The sequence below is a fragment of the Pristiophorus japonicus genome, chromosome 9, assembly GCF_044704955.1.
Source record: "Pristiophorus japonicus isolate sPriJap1 chromosome 9, sPriJap1.hap1, whole genome shotgun sequence".
NCBI classification, from domain to species: Eukaryota; Metazoa; Chordata; class Chondrichthyes; family Pristiophoridae; genus Pristiophorus; species Pristiophorus japonicus.
Window position 1 is genome coordinate 224,914,944 of NC_091985.1, and position 12,013 is coordinate 224,926,956.

Below are 12,013 nucleotides of genomic sequence, written 5' to 3' on the forward strand. Positions count from 1 at the left end.
AGTCATTGAAGGTTGGCATGCAGGTACAGCAGGAGGTTAAGAAAGCAAATGGCATGTTGGCCTTCATAGCAAGGGGATTTGAGTACAGGGGCAGGGAGGTGTTGCTACAGTTGTACAGGGCCTTGGTGAGGCCACACCTGGAGTACTGTGTACAGTTTTGGTCTCCTAACCTGAGGAAGGACATTCTTGCTATTGAGGGCGTGCAGCGAAGGTTCACCAGACTGATTCCCGGGATGGTGGGACTGACTTATCAAGAAAGACTGGATCAACTGGGCTTGTATTCACTGGAGTTCAGAAGAATGAGAGGGGACCTCATAGAAACGTTTAAAATTCTGACGGGGTTAGACAGGTTAGATGCAGGAAGAATGTTCCCAATGTTGGGGAAGCCCAGAACCAGGGGACACAGTCTAAGGATAAAGGGGAAGCCATTTAGGACCGAGATGAGGAGGAATTTCTTCACCCAGAGAGTGGTGAACCTGTGGAATTCTCTACCACAGAAAGTTGTGGAGGCCAATTCACTAAATATATTCAAAAAGGAGTTAGATGAAGTCCTTACTACTAGGGGAATCAAGGGGTATGGTGAGAAAGCAGGAATGGGGTACTGAAGTTGCATATTCAGCCATGAACTCATTGAATGGCGGTGGAGGCTCGAAGGGCCGAATGGCCTACTCCTGCACCTATTTTCTATGTTTCTATGTTTCAAATCTGCCGCCATTCAGATAATATTCTGTCTTTGTGTTTTTGCTCCCAAATTGGATAACCTCACATTTATGCACATTATACTGCATCTGCCATGCATTTGGCCACTCATCTAACCTGTCCAAGTCACCCTGCAGCCTCCAAGCGCCCCCTCACAGCTCTCACCGCCAACCAGTTTAGTGTCATCTGCAATCTTGGAAATATTACATTCAATTCCTTCATCCAAATCATTGATGTATATTGTAAAGAGCTGGGGTCCCAGCACTGAGCCCTGCTGCACTCCACTAGTCACTGCCTGCCATTCTGAAAAGGATCCATTTATCCCGACTTTCTGCTTCCTATCTGCCAACCAGTTCTCTATCCACGTCAGTATATTATCCACAATACCATGTGCTTTGATCTTGCACACCAATCTCTTGTGTGGGACCTTGTCAAAAGCCTTTTGAAAGTCCAAATACACCACATCCACTGGTTCTCCCTTGTCCACTCTACTGGTTACATCCTCAAAAAATTCCAGAAGATTTGTCAAGCATGATTTCCTCTTCATAAATCCATGCTGACTTGGACTGATCCTGTCACTGCTTTCCAAATGCGCTGCTATTTCATCCTTAATAATTGATTCCAACATTTTCCCCACTACTGATGTCAGGCTAACCGGTCTATAATTACCCGCTTTCTCTCTTCCTCCCTTTTTAAAACGCGGCGTTACATTATCTACCCTCCAGTCCATAGGAACTGATCCAGAGTCGATAGATTGTTGGAAAATGATCACCAATGCATCCACTATTTCTAGGGCCATTTCCTTAAGTACTCTGGGATGCAGACTATCAGGCCCCAGGGATTTATCGGCCTTCAATCCCATCAATTTTCCTAACACAATTTCATGCCAAATAAGGATATCCTTCAGTTCCTCCTTCTCACTCGACCCTCGGTCCCCTAGTACTTCCAGAAGGTTATTTGTGTCTTCCTTCGTGAAGATTGGTCTGCCATTTCTTTGTTCCCCATTATAAATTCACCTGAATCCTACTGCAAGGGATCTACATTTGTCGTCACTAATCTTTTTCTCTTCACATATCTATAGAAGCTTTTGCAGTCAGTTTTTTTGTTCCCGGCAAGCTTCTTCTCATACTCTATTTACCCCCTCTTAATTAAACCCTTTGTCCTCCTCTGCTGAATTCTAAATTTCTCCCAGTCCTCAGGTTTGTTGCTTGTTCTGGCCAACTTATATGCCTCTTCCTTGGAGTTAGCACTATCCCTAATTTCTCTTGTTAGCCACGGTTGAGCCACCTTCCCCGTTTTCTTTTTACTCCATACAGAGATGTACAATTGCTGAAGTTCATCCATGTGATCTTTAAATGTTTGCCATTGCCTATCCACCGTCAACCCTTTAAATGTCATTTGCCAGTCTATTGTAGCCAATTCATGCCTCAAACCATTGAAGTTACCTTTCCTTAAGTTCAGGACCCTTTTTCTGAATTAACTGTGTCACACTCCATTTTAATAAAGAATTCTACCATATTATGGTCACTCTTCCCCAAGGGGCCTCGCACAACAAGATTGCTAATTAGTCCTTTCTCATTACACATCACCCAGCCTAGGATGGCCAGCCCTCTAGTTGGTTCCTCGACATCTTGGTTAGCCCAATCAATATGTAGATTAAAATCACCCATGATAACTGATATATCTTTATTGCATGCATCCCTAATATCTTCTTTGATGCTGTCCCCAACCTTACTACTACTGTTTTGTGGTCTGTACACGACTCCCACTAGCGTTTTCTGCCCCTTGGTATTCCGTAACTCCATCCATACCGATTCCACATCCAAGCTAATGTCCTTTCTTACTATTGCATTAATTTCCTCTTTAACCAGCAATGCCACCCCGCCTCCTTTTCCTTTCTGTCTATCCTTCCTAAATGTTGAATACCCCTGGATGTTGAGTTCCCAGCTTTGGTCACCCTGCAGCCATGTCTCTGTGATGCCAATTACATCATACCCATTAACTGCTATCTGCGCAGTTAATTCGTCCACCTTATTCCAAATACTCCTTGCATTGAGGCACAGAGCCATCAGGCTTGTCTTTCTAACACTCTGTGCCCCTTTAGAATGTTGGTGTAATATGACCCTTTTTGCTTTTTGCCTTAGGTTTCTCTGCCCTCCACTTTTACTTTGCTTCTTTCTATCTTTTGTTTCTGCCCCCATTCTACTTCCCTCTGTCTCCCTGCATCGGTTCCCATCCACCTGCCATATTAGTTTAATTCCTCCCCAACAGCACTAGCAAACACTCCCACTTGGACATTGGTTCCAGTCCTGCCCAGGTGCAGACCGTCCGGTTTGTACTGCTCCCACCTCCCCCAGAACCGGTTCCAATGTCCCAGGAATTTGTATCCCTCCCTTGTGCACCACTCCTCAAGCCCCATATTCATCTGAGTCAGCGGTTATTAAAATGGCCTAGTTTAATTATGGTCTGGTTTGAGAGTTCGAATGCTGGTTCTATTCCCGGGAGCTCCGGCCGTTCCCGGGTTGTGTATGACTCTCCTAAGCCGGTCATTTTAGACCTGCACTGAGCAGCCAAGTACAAGACGGTCACTGCCATGGATGTGGTGTACACTCTGAAACGGCAGGGCCGCACTCGCTGGATTCAACGTGACCCTCTCCCCCAAGCACAAAACAGAGTTGCACCCACTGCCTCGCAGTAGGGGGAAGGAGAGATAGTTAATTTACATTTTGTTCGGTATAGATATATATTTTTCGCCAAGGTCTATATGTTTTAAATCAGCATATGCACGATGGACGGAATATTCTTTTAGTTTCAGAATTATAGACATTTATCATCGAAGCTTACAACACGGAATGAGGCCACTTCGGCCCATCGTGTCCGTGCCGGCCAACAAAAGGCTATCCAGTCGAATCCCACTTTCCAGCTCTAGGTCTGTAACCCTGCAGGTTACGGCACTTCAAGTGCACGTCCAAGTAGTTTTAAATGTGGTGAGGGTTTCTGCCTCTACCACCCTTTCAGGCAGTGAGTTTCAGACCGCAGCCACCCTCTGCGTGAAGATATTTCCCCTCTAAACCCTCTACCAATTACTTTAAATTTATGCCTCCTGTGCTAAGGGAAATAGGCCCTTTACGGCACAGAAGGTACGGCATATTCCAGGTGAAGGGTAACACTGAAACAACTAATGTAGTTACAGCAGTGAAAGATAAGAAAGGTGTTGAATTAAATGGTGGGAGGAAGGCAGCATCAGGGCGGAAGGACAGTGAGGGCCTTTTGCCCTCATAGAAGGACTTCCAAGTCCTGACCAGAAGTGACCCTCGGGCAATCTCGGTTACAAACCGGTCAATGTCTGTCGAACATGTAGACATCTAGATCGATAAAGAACAGAGTATGGCTTGGGAGGGGATGTAACTGATGACCTTATTCAAGAATTTGAGATTGTGGCGAGCAGTAAATCTGATTGGTCTCTTTAAACATCCAATCAGAGACATACAGAACAATGGAAATTGACAACGCAGCCAATGAACCAATCACAATCGTTGCCTTCACCCATCCTTCATTAGCATAGGGCTGTGGGCGGGCTGTGGGGCTGCCTATATAATGCGAGCTCCGAGCTGAGATTTTTTCATATCTGGGCCGGACCGAACAAGACGATGCCTGAGGAAAAGAAAACAGTTACTGCCAAGAAAGGCGCCAAGAAAGTAATCAAGAAAACACCAGCGAAGGGCGGCAAGAGGCGCAGAAAGTCGAGGAAGGAAAGTTACTCCATCTACATCTACAAAGTGATGAAACAGGTTCACCCCGACACCGGCATCTCCTCCAAGGCCATGGGCATCATGAACTCGTTTGTAAACGATATTTTTGAGCGCATCGCGGGTGAGGCTTCCCGCCTGGCCCATTACAACAAGCGATCCACCATCAGCTCCCGGGAGATCCAGACCGCCGTGCGCCTGCTGCTGCCCGGGGAGCTGGCCAAGCACGCCGTGTCAGAAGGGACAAAGGCGGTCACCAAGTACACCAGCTCCAAGTAGAACTTCACGCTGTCCTGACAGAACAAACCAGAAACACAACGGCTCTTTTAAGAGCCACCCACAACGTCTCTGAAAGAGCTGCACAAACACATCACCCTTTAAACTCAATTTACTGTAATTATTTCCTGAGCAAGTGTTTGACAACATTTAAAGTTCCAGCTGTAGATTTAGATTTGAATTCTCAGATAAGCGGTTTTACTGTCCGGTTCAACTTTAGCTTCGCTGATGAATTTCCCTCCCAATAAACTGCACACACTCCCTGGTCGCCTGCCAATGAATTATGATCTTGTTCTTAAGGGTGAAACTCAGATTTTAGTCACCTCATTCTCTCTCAAGCCCTTTTAAATATAAAACAAATTCTAGTTCGGGTCAGCCCGCTTATTAATCCGACTGCAACAGCCCAGACTGGGAGTTCTTACAGAGACCAGAACAGGGAGTTTGAACCCTGTGTCCCTCTTCTCTTTTCACAGAAGAACTCCCAGTTCTGGTCTCACTCCCGCCTGTGCGGAGGATCGATCCATGATCTGTGATTCCCAAATTGTACAAAGATTGAGCTGGAATATGTCCCGTTACAGAACGTATGAAACTGAACCCGAATTTAATCCTGATTGGAACGTCTTGGAATTTGGAAGGCAATATGGAATACGGCAAAAGGAAATAAAAAAAGTGTTTGGAAATCTTTGGTTAATGGTGAATTTATTAATTTAATCCGCATTGTAAAATTTATTGGCGGGGTTTTTGAAATTGAAGATTCGTTGGAAGTCGAACAGTAATTTTCGCCCTCTTTTCATTGGTGGGCTAAGCAGACGGTGATTGGTCAGCGGAAAAGACCAATGAAATCCACTTCAGGGCGACCAATCACAAGTTCGCTCCCTGCATCCCCCCAGAATGTATAAGAAGGGCAGATGTGGGAGGAGTTTCTCATTCTTTGTCTGAACTTGTGGATTGTGAAAATGTCTGGAAGAGGAAAAACTGGCGGTAAAGCTCGCGCCAAGGCCAAGTCTCGCTCCTCCCGGGCCGGATTGCAGTTCCCTGTGGGCCGTGTTCACAGGCTCCTGCGAAAGGGGAACTATGCTGAGCGTGTGGGTGCCGGAGCCCCGGTCTATATGGCTGCTGTGCTCGAGTATCTGACCGCTGAAATCCTGGAGCTGGCCGGCAACGCGGCCCGCGACAACAAGAAGACCCGCATCATCCCCAGACACCTGCAGCTGGCCATCCGCAACGACGAAGAACTCAACAAGCTGCTGGGAAAGGTGACCATCGCTCAGGGCGGGGTGCTGCCGAATATCCAGGCTGTGCTGCTGCCCAAGAAAACCACCACTTCGTCCAAGACCAAGTAAAGCGGACAAGATTTAATCTAATAACCCAAAGGCTCTTTTCAGAGCCACCCACAGTATCTGTGAAAGGGCTGCTTACTGCCTTAATGGAGTCAGAGCCCTTTAATTCATGTACCGATAGATTGGCCTGTTTTAGACCTGTAAACATATAAACATAGAAAATAGGTGCAGGAGTAGGCCATTCGGTCCTTCGAGCCTGCACCACCATTCAATAAGATCACGGCTGATTTTTCACCTCATTACCCCTTTCCTGCTTTCTCTTCATACCCCTTAATCCCTTTAGCTATAAGGGCCGCATCTAACTCCCTCTTGAATATATCTAACAAACTGGCATCAACAACTCTCTGCGGTAGGGAATTCCACAGGTTAACAACTCTTGAGTGAATAAGTTTCTCCTCATCTCAGTCCTAAATGGCTTATCCCTTATCTGTATGCGGGAGATTTCAGTGCCCAGTCTCTGCATTACGGTTCTCTGCTCACACATACTCTTCCAGTTAACAGCGAATAATTGAACTACAGTTGTCACTCAACAATTGTATAAATACCGCCATCGGTTCTTTAATCTGTCTGAAAACGAGAGTCGGCGGTGATGAATTAATGTAGTAATAAAAGTGCTTAGTTTAATTCTAATCTGGTTTGAGATAGTTTGAATGCTGCTTCTGTTCTCGGGAGCTCCGGCCGTTCCCGGGCTGTGTATTTCTCTGCTAAACCAGTCAGTTTAGACCGCACTGCATCAGCGAGCAATGCACACATACAGGACCCGGGTCCATTGCAGTGCTTCCCAGATCTGCCTACCCTCATTCTCCGGCAACACCAAATGGGGAAATCTGTGCTCTGCCCCGGGGAACTCGAGCTCACAACGACGCAAAGCCGATGTCAGTTTCTGAAAATAAGGGCTCATTAGTTAATCGTCAATAACTCCTCCCATGTGGACGGAGCTGGTATATGAACACACGATCAGTAATCAGTCCCACACTCTCTGCCCGTCTCTACAATGGGTTAATGAACACGAAGCTCTGGTTACAGGAGATGGCAGCTCTTTCCTTTGTTGATTTGGTGGCTCTGAAAAGAGCCGTTGTTGCACTTGGTGCTGAAGCTTCGAGCCGAGGCAGGGAGAGTCTAGGCGCGCTCCCCGCGGATGCGGCGGGCGAGCTGGATGTCTTTGGGCATGATGGTGACTCGCTTGGCGTGGATGGCGCACAGGTTGGTGTCCTCAAAGAGCCCCACCAGGTAAGCCTCGCTGGCCTCCTGCAGGGCCATGACGGCCGAGCTCTGGAAGCGCAGGTCGGTCTTGAAGTCCTGAGCGATCTCCCGCACCAGGCGCTGGAAGGGCAGTTTGCGGATCAACAGCTCGGTGGATTTCTGGTAGCGGCGGATCTCCCTCAGAGCCACGGTGCCAGGTCTGTAGCGATGAGGCTTCTTCACTCCGCCCGTGGCCGGAGCGCTCTTCCGGGCCGCTTTGGTGGCCAGCTGTTTGCGAGGAGCTTTCCCTCCGGTGGATTTGCGCGCTGTCTGCTTGGTCCTGGCCATTTTCTGAACAGATCTTAACACAATCTGGGACACAGGGACTGGTAATGCAGAGCCTCCTCTTGTGCCTCCTTTTAAAGTGTGTGAGGGTCCGCCCCGGGGCTGTGATTGGCTGCAGCCTGACCGCCAATCAAATTTGAACCAAGCACCGAGAGAGAAAATGAAGGGCGGGGATTACTGGATCCTGATTGGCTGAACTGAAACTGACAGTTGGTCAATTTCAAAAAGCCCGCCAATTTCACAGGATCAACCAACTGAGATTAAAGAAACTCTAATTTCCCGCCAGCAATTTAAGAATCCCGCTCTTTATAACGGCGATTGTGCCCCATTATAAGTCACCAATCCCATTCTGTCACATTCCGGTTTGAATTCTGTTCCATTCCGTGATCGGTCTGTACCGGGCGGGAATAAATCCCCGGTCACTGCTTCCTGTAAACATAAAGTCCCGCATCCATCCCGCCAGTGCCGTCCCGTTTAACTGATTCTCACATAGAAACCTCACATGACAGGAATTATCTGAGGGGAGACTAATGTGTAAAGTGGATTGTGTATCCCGCCCGGTAATTGTGACTGTCAGCCGGAGTTTCTGATCTCTCATATTTACAATAGTTGTAAAATATTTAATAATTCCCATATTCCTACAGCGACTACACTTCAAAAGTACTTGATTGGTCTTGAGGCGTTCGGTGGGTCGTGAAAGGTGCTATATAAATCCAAATATTTATTTCCATTAATTAAACAGCCGAAACCATTTCCCAACTGTCCGCGCTCCGATCCCATGGTCGCTGCTCTTTCTGTGAGGCGGTGGGTGGCTCTGAGAAGAGCCTTTGTGTTGTGCTTGGGGGAAAAGGTCCGAGTTATTCAGCCGCCGAATCCATAGAGAGTGCGGCCCTGCCGTTTCAGAGCGTACACCACATCCATGGCAGTGACCGTCTTGCGCTTGGCGTGCTCAGTGTAGGTGACTGCATCCCTGATCACATTCTCCAGGAAAACCTTCAGCACCCCGCGGGTCTCCTCGTAGATCAGGCCCGAGATCCGCTTGACACCGCCACGGCGAGCCAGGCGGCGGATGGCTGGTTTGGTGATGCCCTGGATGTTATCACGCAACACTTTACGGTGCCGCTTGGCTCCGCCCTTACCCAGTCCTTTGCCGCCTTTACCTCGACCAGACATAATGATTCTTCACTCAAACAGCCGCTGAATGAGACACGAGTTCCACCCGGCTCCTTTTTATAGAGCCGGAGCCGACCTGACTGAGAAAGTGCAGAGTGAGAGAGGCGGGAAGGGGAGGAGACAGAGTTAAGATTGACAGACAGAGCAGAGGGCGGCCTCTGATCTTCCAGCTCCGCCTCCAGCTTTCTGCAGCCGCTAATTTCAAACCGTTTTCCAACAATAGAATCGAAACAGACTCGGAATTTATATTCAAAGCTTCCAAGAACCAGAAGCTTTTAAATGTCTCGTTACAATTAACAATCGCGAATATTCCCGCCTATATACAGCCCCTTCCCTGTCAATCTCAGACCTTGTTCCATCTCCCCACACTTCCTCTCACAGACGGGTTCAGCAGTTTACAAACACCTTATTCCAGCTGATTTGGAGAATGTGGTGTTTGGGGTTTGAGTTGTGAGGCGGGGTATCTCCGCCAGTATCACCGTCTCACAGACTCTCCCACTGAATCTGTGAAATGACAATGACCAGGAACTGAGACTGGAGCCGAACACATCCCCAGTTACAGTGAGGCCCGGGCCGGACATCCCATTCGCTGTGTTTTATTGCAGACACTGGGGGAGGGGTGGGTGCAGCCAATGTCAGCGAGTCACCAGGGATCCTGGCTTCATGTTCAATGATTTTTGTCTGAAATCTGAGCCCGGCCCCAGGACAGGGATCATTTGATTCGGGGATCAGCTCTTTTCTGAGAGGCGTGTGTGGCTCTGAGAAGAGCCTTTAGTTTCAGATGTTTACAAGTTACACTTTTTATTTACTTTTTGGGCGCTGCTTTCTTGGGTTTTGCTGATTTGGCCTTGGCCCTCGGTTTTCCCACCTTTTTGGCCGCCTTCATCTTTGCACCTGAGGCCATCTTGGGGCTCTTGGGCTTCGCCGCTGCCGCCTTCTTCCCAGCCGCCGCCTTCGCTGTCTTTTTTACTGTTGGCGCCTTCTTGGTGCTCGTTTTCTTGGCCGGAGATTTCTTGGCTGCTGGTTTCTTGGCTGGAGAGTTCTTGGCTGCTGGTTTCTTCACCTTCCTTCCCACATTCCCCTGGTTTTCCTTCTTAGCGACTTTGAAGGAGCCCGAGGCGCCCGTGCCCTTGATCCGCACCAGGAAGCCATTTGTCACATTCCTCTTGATACTGAACCTGATCTGGGACCCGCGCTTCTCCACATCCACGCCTTTGGCCGCCAAAGCCTTCTTTATCGCGGCCAGGGACATCCCCTTGCGATCGCTGCCATCGGCCACCACCTTGAGGATCTGTTCGCCCAACGTGGGACCGGCTGGCTTGGAGCGGGGAGCCGCCTTCTTCTTCTTGCTGGGAGCCTTGGTTTGAGCGGCGGCGGCAGGAGGAGCGGTTTCGGCGGCTGCAGTGTCAGTCATGTCGGTGACTCTGTGGAAAATCTCTCTGACAGTCAGAGCTCGGTCAGAAAGGAAACGGGAGGCGGCGGCACAGAGCAACTTAAAGGCAGTGAGCGGACGGGGCGAGACATCCTGCTGTCAGCTCCCCGCCCCTCCAGCCTCTCTGTGTTTCTCTCTCCTCATTAACTGTCCGATTCCAATTCAACCCGGGCCCTCCAGATTCCCAGACTGGCCTCTTTCTGTCCCGAAAGTTTCATCCAAATTGAAGGCATTGCTGCACTGATCGCGCTCTCTCACCCGATCGCGGATATTTTCTCTGTTTTTCGATTGAAATTTAAAATCACTTCAAACTTGACGTTTAATTCCCACTTTCGACCTGAGCAGGGGAGCAGGGCGATCCTGTGACAGGGAAATCTTTCAATTTTACACAAGAGGGACTCTGGAATCCGGCGATGAGACGGACACACAAACACAGTGACATTAGTCTCAACGGCCCGCCCCTTTAACACACTCTCATCACACAATGTTCACATCTGCACATTCACAGCACAAACTGTCCCAGATTTACAGCTCCCAGCACAGGGTGTCCTCTCCGCTCGGCCTGTGCTGCCGATTCTCGGGGTTAGTTGTAGTTTCCCAGCTCAGTAAGTGTTAAACACTCTGAGGCCGGCGCTCCTCACTGTGTCTGTTCCGCAGATTCAGGGGCAGGAGCCAATCACAGCTGTGGCTGGCTTAACTCATATCTGCAGTTAAGTTGTTATATTGTTCGCACGCAGAAATATGTTTGATTAATATAAAAATACAAATTATGTGCTCACCACCCATGCAGTCTCTCTGTGTCTCTCTCCTCCTAAACTGAGGGACATTTAACTGTAACCTATACATCCCATACTCACCACCCAGAGATGGCTATCAGAGGAAGCGACAGAGAGACAAACACAGAATCAGTCTTCTACTCCCGAACTGTGTTAGCTTATTACGCTCAATAATAGTATCACACATTCATGTACAGCATTAGCAGGAAAGAACGAAAGACAGGCACAGTATCAGTTTTACACTGTGTATCAGTGTCTACATATTACGCTCAGTCACACTGCCACACCGTCATGTATTGCACCAGAGAGAGAAACAGACAGTATCAGTGTTGCAATTCCAACAGTGTTTCCACATCACGTTAAGTACCAGAAACCCGCCTTCACAAACAGTACAAGAGAGAGGGGATTGTAACAGAGAGATAGAGGGGGAGAGAGCTGATCGAGAGACAGGGGAGTGCGAGGCAGGGTGGTGAGACACAGAAACATGCACAGTATCAGTTCCAGACTGACCAGTGAGGTCCGGTTTTATCCTGAAAGATCCCATTGGGGAGACAGAAGATGCAGTCCCCTCTCTCACTGATATTGTACCACAGACAGACACATTATTAATCCCACACTGCGGGACAGTGTCAGAGAGTGAGAGAAACAAGGTCCCACATTTAAACCTCGCTCGCCTGTTGTACTCTCTGCAATCTTGCAGCTCAGGGCCGTTCGGTATTACTCTCAGTGACCGAGTGTTTCACTCTGATTAAACTAAACTGGGACAGTTTCTGTCAGATATTAACTCCTGCACAGTCCCAGCAAACACTCCTACTCCGCCGTCCCTCCGATGTTTCTGCAGGATTGCTTTGTGAGGACATTCTCTGTCCTTGCCCCCCAGGCCCAGTTCCTTTGCTCAGATTCTGATAAAAGTAAATCCGGAAAAGTTCACTTTGATTTTTAAAGGCTAAATTATTGCAGCGAGCTGCGCATGCGCGGATAAGCCCCGCCCCCTGTGTCGATTTCCAGTGAGCAGAAGAGCTCATGCGCCCTCCCCTCCCC

General features: G+C 48.5%; 1 protein-coding gene across 1 annotated transcript; it reads right to left on the reverse strand.

The window, feature by feature from the left end:
* Positions 1-8,452: 8,452 nt before the first annotated feature.
* On the reverse strand, positions 8,453-8,764 carry LOC139273788 (histone H4). Its single transcript, XM_070890884.1, has one exon. The coding sequence runs from the start codon at positions 8,762-8,764 to the stop codon at positions 8,453-8,455; it is 312 nt and encodes a 103-aa protein (XP_070746985.1).
* Between the last annotated feature and the right edge of the window lie 3,249 nt (positions 8,765-12,013).